General features: G+C 41.4%; 1 protein-coding gene across 3 annotated transcripts in view; it reads right to left on the bottom strand.

The window, feature by feature from the left end:
• Window positions 1-12,450, bottom strand: part of CACNA2D3 (calcium voltage-gated channel auxiliary subunit alpha2delta 3) — a 795,368-nt gene that overhangs the window by 299,518 nt on the left and 483,400 nt on the right. For all 3 annotated transcript variants that reach the window (XM_047777080.1, XM_047777060.1, XM_047777070.1), the window contains exon 12: window positions 3,936-4,014. In XM_047777080.1, the coding sequence (XP_047633036.1) occupies window positions 3,936-4,014 (79 nt within the window). The remainder of the gene's footprint in view (window positions 1-3,935; window positions 4,015-12,450) is intronic.

Below are 12,450 nucleotides of genomic sequence, written 5' to 3'. Positions count from 1 at the left end.
TTCCAAGGAAGAAGTTTTATACAGATAACAGGTCCTTGACCACTGACCCGGAGATAATGTGGGGGCCCTGACAAGTACTGCTCCTCCCTAGGGTCACTCTGGTCAGTCAGCCAACAAGCTTCTCCCTGGGCTCCCCTGGGTTCTCCCTGGGTCTGCTCTGGTCCCCAAATGCTAATGCTTCATTTAACTGACGAACTTGACTGCGTCAGGGCAAAAATATGCGGGGGTGGGGGGGGCCTCATTGGACCTCATGTCACTTGAGATGAAAAATGTTATGCTGTCTCTATACTATAACAAGCTGAGACTATAAACAATGATTTAATTAATGACCATAAGAGAATACTTGCTCACCGACGTTACGTGGTCTAAAACCCCATAACTGACGCAACGTGAAGCCGATGTTTATATGGGCACAGATGACTGAAACCTGACATTTTGATGGCAACTGCTACTTGGAAGAGTGGCAAACAATGGCATTTTGTTCCCAAGCCCCTTTAGAAGAGAAGCAGAAGGAGGAAGCTGAAACTGTTGTGAGGGAATGACTCTGGCAGGGAAGGAAAAAACTGAATTTGAACAGGAAGAGGAGAATCACTGCAGAATCCAGCCCCTGGGCCAGCCAGGCAGCTACTATTACCTCCTTGGATTTTCCAAGCTGCTGCACTCAGAAATCTAAAGGGCTATATTCTATGGCCAGGCTCTGAAATACTCTAAGTTGACTAAATTGTCTTCAAAAGGATGCTTCAAAGATTCTTATAAACAATGACTACAACTAAATTATGGTGTAATATTAGTTGATTAAGACAAGACTTCAATTTGAGTAATTTTCATCAGCTGGACACAGACAGTGGTAAAAACAACAACCCATGACTAAATGCATACTTGCTGATGGGAAGGATTGAATCTGATGTGGCATGAATAACAGTGAAACTTTTAACAATTAAAAAATGGGAAGGAGCTCTTTTTTCAAGACCACAGAATAAAGGGAAAAATGGGGAAAGTGTAGCTCGCTCAAATGTCAAGAAAGTTCCAAAAATTATTTTACGAGTGGTATCTTAACTCAGAGGAAAGCTAGGATCCACTTAGCCTCCATCTCCTTCTGTCTACATTCCTTCTATATTTCCCTCTCAAATGAAAGGGGAGATATGCATTACTCTCAGGTGATCAGAATTACTGATACCTTTGAGTGAGGTGAGCCAGCAAATGAACTGAAATAATTGCAGGACATGTTATTTTAGAGCTTCAAGAAAATACTCAAACCTTCCATGCAGTTCTCTGCTTTTGAGATGAAGAAATTGAGACTTGCTTAGAAGACTGTTCCAAGTGGAAGCAGATGATTAAAGACAATGTCAAGCAAAGGGAAGGTGAGGCAAAGATTTACTTTCCTGGTTATGCAGGTATTCTGAGACCTTCCCACGCCCATCTACCTGTGATGCTGAATCCTTGCAGAGTACCTATATTTTCCTTTGTTGGCTTACCTCTGCCTACATACAATTCAGCAGGTGGCAGGCCTGGCCCAAGCTGAGTGTCATAAACTTTTCTGGGAGGCGGAAGGGGACTTGAAATCAGAATCGAGAGTTACTGATCAGTCTCAAAGGGAGGAGATATAAACTCTCCTTTTTGCACAATAGGTGTTGTGTAGCTAGGTGGATGTGCAGTTTGCAGTGGCAATTTCTGCATGTGCACATGCTCTAGCAGAGAAGGTCTGTATACAGAGAAGGAGAAGAAGAATGCCACAGAATGTAGGAAGAAACCAAGAAGCAAAAGCAAAACAAAAGCACAACTCCCTGAAAAAAAAAAAAAAAGAGTTCCTGTTGTGCCTCAGTGGGTTTCAAACCCGACTAGTATCCATGAGGATGAGGGTTTGCTCCCCAACCTCACTCAGTGGGTTAGGGAGCCAGCGTTGCTGTGTGCTGTGGTGTAGGACGGCAGCTGTAGCTCTGATATGACCCCTGGCCTGGGAACTTCCATATCATATAGGTGCAACCCTAAAAAGCCAAAAAAAAAAAAAAAAGAAAAGAAAAAAAAAGAAGAAAGAAAAAAGAAAAACAAAACAAACAAACAAAAAACCACTGTCCCCTGGTCCCTCATGAGATACAAGCTTTGCTTCCCACTCTGGTTCTGACTCACTCTCCTTTTCTCCAAAACACTCTTCTTTTTAATTTCAGGGAGCAACTTTGGTTGCTTGCAACTCAAATGACTTTGTATTAAGTCACTAAACTAAAGACCTGCCAACCCTTCCTAGACTCCTCTTTCTTCCAGAAACATACAAATACTGGAAATTTTATAAAGGATGGTTTAGCAGGCAACATAGAAGTAGACTATCTCTATCCACCAAAACCAGCTTACTATGCAATAGGACAGATCTTCCTTTCTTAGTATTATTGTCAATTTACACACTTTTTTAAAGCTTATGGAGGGAGGTACTCTACATAGAGCTGGATGCTAGGCTCTGTCAGGGTGGTCAAGCGGGATTGTGTAGCCTCAAAGCAGAGATAAGCTATAACAGCAGATCAATATAACACCAGCAAATCATATGGCACATTCATGTGCCAGGCCCTGTGCTACCAGCTTTAGCTGCATGGCACCACTTCATGTTCACAACATCTGTCTGGGGCAGGTATCATTACTACCCCCGTTCTATAGGTAACATAACTCAGACCCAGGTAGGTTTGGTAACAATACCATGATTGGTGGTTGGCAGAAGCTGGATTTGAACTCCAGAAGTTTGGCTTGAGACTCAAGGAATCTTGATTTTATCACCTGTTTGCCTCCTATGCTTTGCCTTCTTAGGAGTGTGTAGAATGAAAAGAAGCCCTCTGTAGATTGGAGGCCCTGTGTCTTCCCTCCCTGTGCCTTCCCTAAAGCATTGTTTCCAACACACAATAGAGGATCTTTCATCAATTAACCTGTGAATGTTGAAAAGCCAACAAATACTGAGCACTTACTGTGTTCTAGCACTGAACTAGGCACCCGATCTGTAAAATTTCATTTTTTAATCCTTATATTTAATGAGAATCAAGGGGAAAACGATTATCACCCTCTCCACATTGAAGCAGGTTAAAGTTAACTAACTTAATTAGTTAGATAGGCTAAGTTATGTTAGAGGAACATAACAAACAGGAAGTCTTGGTGGCTTAGCACAAAGGTTTATCACACAGACTATCCATCATGCGTTGGCAGATGGCAGAGGACAGGGTGAGTGGAATGGCATCTGCTCCATGTGGCCACTTAGGAACCCAGGCTATGTCATCTATTCCATATGTAGCTTCAGAGTTCACAAGAGCAGAAGAGCATATAGACACTACCACACCAGCTCTTAAATGTTTTAGCTCAGGAGTTCCCATTGTGGCACAGCAGAAACAAATCTGACTAGGAACCATGAGGTTGCGGGTTCGATCCTGGTCTCACTCAGTGGGTTAAGGATCTGGCATTGCCATGAGCTGTGGTATAGGTCGCAGACATGACTTGGATCTTGCATTGCTGTGGCTGTGGTGTAGGCCAGCAGTTGTAGTCTGATTTGACCCCTAGCCTGGGAATCGCCATATGCCACAGGTGTGGCCCTAAAGAGCAAAAAAAAAAAAAAAAAAAAAAAAAATTAGCTTAAAGGCTACTGGCCAGAACCAGTACAAGGGACCTGAGAATGTTAAGTGAGCACATGGATATTTGGTGCACAGTAAATGGCTCTGCCATAGTAATTCTCCCAAGGTTACTCAGATGCTAAGTACTAGAGTGAAGAGACTTAACTACCCCACTTGACTATGCCCTCAAAGTTTACAACAGCATTTCAGGAGAAGTTGGTGTAAATCAATAAATAATCACTTACAAACATTCAGACCATATCTTAGAATTCATAGCTTTCTCCACTTTCTCATGACTATCTTTATTTCTGCACATCCATTAATTTATTCAGAAGTAAGCCCATCAGGGGGACCTACCTTTGTTAGCACAGGCCATCCACTTAAGATTGTCTGCAAAAGCAGCCTCCCGTCCAATGAGATACGTGAAGATACGAACCTGAGAGGAAGAGGAACACGCCGATCAGCAGTTTTCACACTTCATTGTCCTGCCAGATCACATGCATAGCTCACACACGTGTGGTTTACCTCTTTAATACCCCATGTTTCCCATCTGTAGAAACATATTTAAGACATCTGAAGTACAGGCAGCTAGAAATCTATTCAAAACTGGGGACTTTGATCTTTCAAACCATATGGCACTGGTGGTGGTTGTTTTTTGGTGTGCAACTTGTGACAGAGGAGAATAGCTTGAAATGGGAGACTGGTGGTATCATGGGCCTGGGTTTGCTGCACACATATGGATAAGGATCATCCAGGTCTGGACTAAATTGGCAGTCATTTTCCTCATCCGCACAGGAAGTGCAGAGTGTGCTCTTCTTAGGAATAAAAACACCACTGAAGACCCTCAGCACCCTCTCCCAATTGTGAGGACAGGCTGCAGGCACTCTCTTACCATCTGCGATGGTATTTCATTGGGATGAGAGGCACAGTTTGTAGCCAGGAGACTGAAGGGGATCCTCTCTGGCCCTCCTAAGCTTTGGCTCCTGATGAGTAGAGATTACATGTAAAATCCTGGTTCTCTCACTTTCTATTGCCTTCTCGAATTGCTCTTACGAGGCCAAAATTTTTTGAAATAAAGCGCCCATCTCCCAAAGTTGTATTTGAGGGTTAGATGGAAGAAGAACAAGAAATTTAAAGCATTAAACCTCTCCAGTTCAAATTTAAAATGGTATATGGGTCAATTCCACTCAGTCCAAACAAAATTCTTCTGGCAGGTAAAGTAGGTCCTTCAGCCACCTCTCTGTGACAGAGTTAAATGAAGATACGGTATTACATGAATTATACTCAACATGTGGCCCCAAAGCCTTTCCAGCTGATGTCCCCTCCACTCAGCCAGACTGGGCAGACACTCCTACTGCTCCTTCAGAGCCTCTGTTGTGACTGTAGGTAGCTAGTATCTGGTGTGGTTACATCTGTGAGGGTGGTCTTCACTAGGACATCCGACGAGGGAAAGGATGACTGTGCCCTGATGGGGCATAATGTTTGGAACATTACAGCTCAGTTCATGAATGGATAACAATGTAAATGCCCAGAGCTGACTGTGAAAATGAAGATTTTGTTTTTGAGTATCCACTTATCTGAGACTTATAACTTGAAGACTAGTTCTTAGGCAATAGCTTATTTCCAACTTAAGAAATGTTTTTTTGGCTTTTTAGGGCCACACCTGCAGCATATGGAAGTTCCCAGGCTAGGGGTCAAATCAGAGCTGCAGCTGCCAGCCTACACCACAGCCACAGCAACACAGGACTGGAGCCATGTCTATACCTACGCCTCAGCTGGGTCATTAACCCACTGAGTGAGGCCCCAGATTGAACCCACATCCTCATGGGTATTAGTCAGGTTTGTAACCTGATGTGCCACAACGAGAACTCCCAAGAGATGTTTAAATAAGACAACAAGGAGTTCCCCCCAAAAAGAAAATAAATAAGATAACCAACAGAATGAGAGAAAATCTTTGCAAATGATGCAATCAACAAGGGCCTAATCTCCCAAATATACAAACAACTCTTACAACTCAACAACAGTAAAACAAACAACTCAATGGAAAAATTGGCTAATGACCTAAACAGACATTTCTTCAAAGAAGACATATGGATAGTCAATAGGTACAGGAAAAGATGCTCAACATCACTAATTATTAGAGAAACGCAAGTCAAAAATACAATGAGGTATCACCTCACACCAATCAGAATGGCCATCATTAACATGTCTATAAATAACAAAGGCTAGAGAGGGTTCAGAGAAAAGGGAACCCTCTAACACTGTTGGTGGGAATGTAAATTGGTATAACCACTATGGAAAACAGTATGGAGGTTCCTCAGAAAACTAACTATAGAACTACCATATGATCCAGCAATCCCACTCCTCACTGTACAAAACTATAATTCAAAAAGATAGAATTCCCGTGATGGCTCAGTGGAAATGAATCTGACTAGTGTCTATGAGGATAAAGGTTGTATCCCTGGCCTCTCTCATTGGGTTAAAGATCCGGCATTGCTGTGAGCTGTGGTGAAGGCCGCAGATGCGGCTCAGATCTGGCATTGCTGTCTGTGGTGTAGGCCAGTGCTACAGTTCTGATTTGACTCCTAGCCTTGGAACCTCCACATCCCACAGGTGCACAGGTGCAGCCCTAAAAAGACAAAAAAAATTTTAAAATAACAAAAACAAAAAGATATATGCACATCCCTATGTTCATTGCATGACTATTCACAATAGCCAAATCATGGTTAACAACCTAAATGTCCATCGACAGATGAATGAATTAAGAAGATGTGGTACATATACACATTTATACTTGGCCATAAAAAAGAACAAAACAATGGCATTTGTAGCAACATGGATGCAACTAGAGATTCTCATACCAAGTGAAGTCAAAAGGAGAAGGACAAATACTATATGATATCACTTATACGTGTAATCTAAAATATGGCACAAATGAACCTATCTACAAAACAGAAACAGACTCACAGACATAGAGAACAGATGTGTGGTTGCCAGTGCAGAAGGGGGAGAATGTGGTTTGGGGAGGAGTTTAGGGGTTGGTAGATGCAAACTATCACATTTAGAATGGATAAGCAATGAGGTCCTACTGAATAGCAAAGGGAGTTATATTCAATCTTTGGGATAGAACTTGATGGATGACAGTATGGAAAAAAAGAATGTATATATATATACATATATATATGTATATATATATATGTATATATATATATATATAACTGGGTCATTATGTTATACAGCAGAAATTGACACAACACTATAGAAAACTATACTTTAATAAAAATTAAATTAAAAATATATTCTTTCCATCCATCACTGCTCTTGCAAGGGTGCTTCCTGAGCAGACAGAGCAGACACGGAGGCCTTTCCCTCTCTCATTCCCCTAGCTCTTTCCACTCTATTCCCATTGGAGTCGAATTGAGAGGAAAGATTTTTTTTTTTGCCTTTTTGCCTTTTTGCCTTTTTGCCTTTTTGCCTTTTTACCTTTCTTAGGGCTGCTTCTGCGGCATATGGAGATTCCCAGGCTAGGGATCCAATCGGAGCTGTAGCTGCTGGCCTACACCACAGCTACAGCAATGCGGGATCTGAGCCATGTCTGCAACCTACACCACAGCTCATGGAAATGCCGGATCTTTAACCCACTGAGCAAGGCCAGGGGTCGAACCTGCAACCTCATGGTTCCTAGTCGGATTCGTCAACCACTGAGCCACAACGGGAACTCCAGATATTTTTTTTAATTGGGAGATTCCTGCTCTCTTGAAGGGAACTCTCTAAGCAGGGGGGTGGGGGGGATGCAATGTCATAGGTCCAAAGTACTTACCACTGACCTCCCTACACAGAGCCATTCCCATTCACTTTTCCTCCCTGGTCACTGTTGACTTTTAGCTGAAGTTGTCTGATTTAGGGGGAATCTGAGGCCCAGTTAAGTAAAATGAACTGCTTGGTTTCATAAACTCCTGATCTAATGAAAGAGGTCTTCCAAGACCTTAGGATAACACAAGTCTCCTCTCAATTTCCTGGTGATGCTAGATCTGTCAATCCAGAAACCCAACCAGCTGCAAGGCCCAGAGCTAACACACACAGGAACCGGAATTGAAATCTAGTCTTGAGACAAGCCCCAGGCTTTTTCATAAATTTTCACTTTTCCTTTTGAATTCAAGTTATTTAAAAGGAAAATATGAGACTGACAAAAAAAAAACCCTGCAGAAAGCAAGTTCTTAACAAAGCAGAAAACATAAGAGAAAGCTTTTAGGAAATGTATCTACCTTTGTAGGCAAAGGAGAAAGACCAAAAAGAAAGTGGCTCATTTGTTTGGAGAAAAGGTAACTTCAGGTGCCATACCCCCTCCGCCATCCAGGTGAAGAACCTGAGAATAAACTGAGTTCTCCCTCAGAAACATACTTAAAACCTCAGAACACCACGGTAAACCGTTGGCAAAACTTCCACAATGTCTGATTTTAAAAGATGGCAACCCACTTGGAAAACCAGTAGGACTGTACCAAACTCCAGACCAGACAGGATTACTCAAGAATGATTGTGTTAACAATAACCACAATCATGAAAACCAGCACCAGGACCTCCTTCAACGGCACCGCTCCCCCTACTGGCACCATTACTGTGGCTTCTCCAGTCAGCACCAGCCCCTGGATCAGGTATGTACTATGAGATTTATAGCATTATACTTTTTTTGTTGCTTTGTATTTTATTTCATTGCTTATGAAAGAAAATCTGAATCACATTAAATATTTCCATTTCTGTGCAGTCCTTGGCTCCCAGGGAACTGGCCCCCTTATTTGAGTAGAAATGGCGTGGAAATGACTTGTTGCCTCTCTGCCTATAAAATAAACATAATCAAACAATACTGGGTTCATGCCCTGGACTTCTCACAATAATGCCTTTCACTGGCAACAAAAGAAAGGGGTTTTAGTCCAAAATAAATATTTTGGAGAGCAATTTAACAATAGCATTTTATATTTACAATTTTTTCAGACTCAGTAATTTTACCACAAGGCATTTATCTTCTAGCCAGAATGGCAAATAAAATGCCTATAAGAAAATCATGGACTTGGAGAATAGACTTGTGGTTGCCAAGGGGGAGGGGGAGGGAGTGGGATGGATTGGGAGTTTGGGGTTAACAGATGCAGACTATTGCCTTTGGAAAAATAAATAAATAAATACAATAAGCATCCTCTTAAAAAAATAATGCCTATGGGCTCCAAGAAGGTTACAGATGACAGGAAGTCATAGGAGTATGGGGAATTATCGAGTGTATGTCTTCTTAAAGCCCTATAATTTAATTTTAGACATTTTCACAAATACACAAAAATGTAAAACGGCAGAAATCTTCATCTTTATTATTCATAATGGCCAAAAACTGGCAAATCCTAAGTTTCTCTGGAGAGCTGATTGGCTAAAATACTCATGGGACGTTCACGTAGTGAAATACCACGCAGCTTTGCACTCATGAGAAAGACATCCATTAATATATTAGCAAAAGGGAAAGCAAATTGTGGGATACAGTGTGGCATAAAACCCTATTTTTTTCCAAAAGGAGACTTCTACTTTTTACTTCATAAACTTCTATATCATTTGAATGTTTTTACAAATGAACAAATATTGCTTTAATAATTAAGGATCATTTTAAATGAAAGAAAGTAATGACACTGCTACTTCCTGAACCACTCTCGAAGGACATAGGAAGAAAAAATGTGCAGTGAAAATCAAACACAGGAAAAGATGATAGGTAGAAATTAAATTCTGGCCTTGTATCTTCTAGGGTGGGCTGCTTTCCTCCACAGCTCAAGGAAGTAATTGTAAAACCTCTATGAGTAACATGGTCAAATTGCTCCTTGTTTTCCGGCACTAACAGATTCTGCAACCTGATGGATTTTTATTTCCAATAATTGGAGATTTCTTCCCTAAGAAGCTCCATCAAACAAACTTTGACAAGTCTGCCTTGAGCCCAACTACTTCTTCTATATGGCAAGGCTCCTTAAAAGAGGCAAACGGAGGTGGTTCTGCAAGCCAGGTTCATAGGACAGATGATCATGGGACGGGCCAGGGCACAGCTCAAGCCAGGGCAGTCATCAGGACACACCAAAGCTCCCCAGAAAGCCAGGCCTTTGTGCTAATCATCCACAGGTAGGAAGATACCGCTTTCACTACTGCAGTGCAAAGGCAGGAGGAGGGGATGTCTGCATCAACCTATTAGTTCATTTTGACCTCCCATTTGAGTTTGGATGGTCTTTAAATGTTCTACAAACCCGATTAAGTTAAATAAAATGTTAGGATGTGGACATTTCAAAGTTCAAACTCACTTGATTTAATCGACTTACTATAAAATTTCCCAGATGACACAAAGAACTCAACCCAGCTTTTCCAAAGCAGATTATGCTTCTTACTCATACAGATGCAATTCCCTCCAGAAACTTACAGGGGCACCATTCCTCTCAATCTTTGGTGAATGTAGGGTAGTTTGAGTTTGCAAAGATAATAAAATCTCTCTTTTCTAGAGCCATTAAAAGGAAGGAGAGTGGCTGCCAGCAGAACTATAATGAGGCATTTGCACAATCAGAAAACAGGATGTGGCTGCCTACGCAGCTCCTTCAGTGATGAAGAGATTTCCAATGTCCATGCCTTTGAGATAGTTGAAGGGTCATGTTCATCATCAATCTATCACAAGTAACTGCTGAATACCTATTGTGTGCCAAGGACCAGTCTTGGTGTGAGGGATACAATGGATAAAGAAAACAAATTCGCTGTCCTCAGGGGGCTTACATTTTCACAAGAGTAGAACAGATAATGTCAAATTCATATACAATATTTATTTAGTTGTTGGGTTGAAAGCTTATTAAGAAAATAAAGCTGAGTTAGGCAATGGAGAGTGATGGGAGCTGCTATTTTTAGAAAGGGAGGAAGGGAAGACCGCTCTAATAAGGTGATATTGAGCAGGGATCTGGACAAAACGTGAATGGAGATGGGGAAACAAGACATATGGCTATTGGGGAATAATGTTCCAGGTGAAGGGAGCAGAAGGTACAAAAGCCTGGAGATAGGGCTATTCAAAGAATATTGACAAGACCAGTATGGATGAAGTGGAGTCAGGTAAAGAGAGATTGTAGGGGATGAACTTATACAGACAACAGGTGCCAGATCACCTGGACCATGCAGCCACTGTAAGAGCCTGGGCTTTTTTGTAGTAAGATCAGAAGAGACTGGAGGGACTGGGCAAAAGTCTAACATGGGCTGACACATAATCTTGTGAAAGAATTGTTCTGTCTGCAGTGTAGAGAACAGGCCTTGGAGAGATGTGCTCATCCTGGCTGCCCATTCAATTTTCCTGTGATGTATCTATAATTCCAAATGCCCAGGGCCCACCCAAGATAACCATATTAGAACATCTGAAGCCAGGGCACAACTCAGTCACGTCATGGACAGTCTAATGGCATCCTATTTTGAAAACCATGGCCATATAACGTGATAAGAGTCAAAGCAAAGACACTATGACCACAGCCAATGAAACATCACAGGTGAGAGATGACAGTGGCTCTGGCCAGGGTGGTGAGAAGTCTCAGACTTCACTGGGCATCAAAACCACCAGTTCTAGCACCCACCCTCCAGATACTCAGATTAAGTATGCCCAGGGATCTATATTTTTAAAAGCACCCATAGACGGTCTGACACAGGTGACCTAAGACCAATACTTAAAAAAAAAAAGTACCACCAAGGAGATGAGCCCTGAGAAAAGGGAAGTGAGCCTAAGAATTAAGAAATCCTTGGAGCCATTTCCAGTAAAGTTGTCTATATAGATTACTAAACTTGAGGCTAAACATCAAGAAGTTTACAATCCAGTGACTAGTTAAAAAAAAAAATGCAGGAGCTGAATCAAGATGACATTTAAAAAAAGCTTGTGTCAATCCAATAAGGCAGGAATGCCAGACTCTAACCAGACTGGGCAAGCAGGATCAGCCAACTGCATTTTCTGCTTTCCCCAAGAAAGGGCAGATCTGTGCCCAGATATCTGTAGATGTCCATCCAAAGCACTGCTCGTTCAAATTACAATAATTCACCATTATATCCAGAAACAGAGTAAAGGGCTGTAGGACAAGGCACTGGGGAGCCTCAAACTATAGTCTTTACCTCTATTTTTAAAAAGGAAGGCAATCTTTTATTTTAAAATAACATTTAACTATAAATCCAGCATCTCTACCTTTAAAAACATGTAATCTATATCGATTATACATACAAATGATATCTGTGAAAAGAATTGCCCAGTGTGTATGACTGCCCATATTCATGGGTTCCAAATTTCAATTCAGCCAAGTAGCAGCCTCCACACACAGGCATGTGGACTCACCTTTACATCTCACCCCCTCCTGTCCCTTTCAACGTACTGCTCAAACCAATTATTCCCTAAAATAGCTCCAAGATATCTCAAAAATGATACACAAATTCAGCTTTAAAAAACGACTTCTCATGTGTTTGTGTTTTAAAGTCAATTTGATGATACTATGTTCTTAGTCTGTTATCTTCACAACAAAATATTCCTAACCAACTTTTATTGTTATTTGTTCATTTCTGTGACTTCTGATGCAGGGAAGCATGACTGAATAAAATCTTTAATCTCTAAGCAGAAAATGAAAGCTGGGACTTGATTAACCACAAAAATGCTTCATAAATCACTGCCAATATTTGTCTTCATGAAAACTCTGCAAGAGTAGAGGTGGGCTTGGAGAAGGTTGATGCCAATGGAAACAGTTTTATTGAGCAGGCTACTTTAATCTAGAAGCCATCATGCTCATAATAAAAGAAGAAACATCCTTATCCAGAAGGACAAGAGAGGCAAATAAGGTAACACTGCCCTGAGCAGCAA

This window comes from Phacochoerus africanus, chromosome 1 (assembly GCF_016906955.1).
Source record: "Phacochoerus africanus isolate WHEZ1 chromosome 1, ROS_Pafr_v1, whole genome shotgun sequence".
Taxonomy (NCBI): domain Eukaryota; kingdom Metazoa; phylum Chordata; class Mammalia; order Artiodactyla; family Suidae; genus Phacochoerus; species Phacochoerus africanus.
The sequence above is the reverse complement of the archived record's forward strand: the minus strand, read 5'-3'. Positions and strand labels throughout refer to the sequence as shown.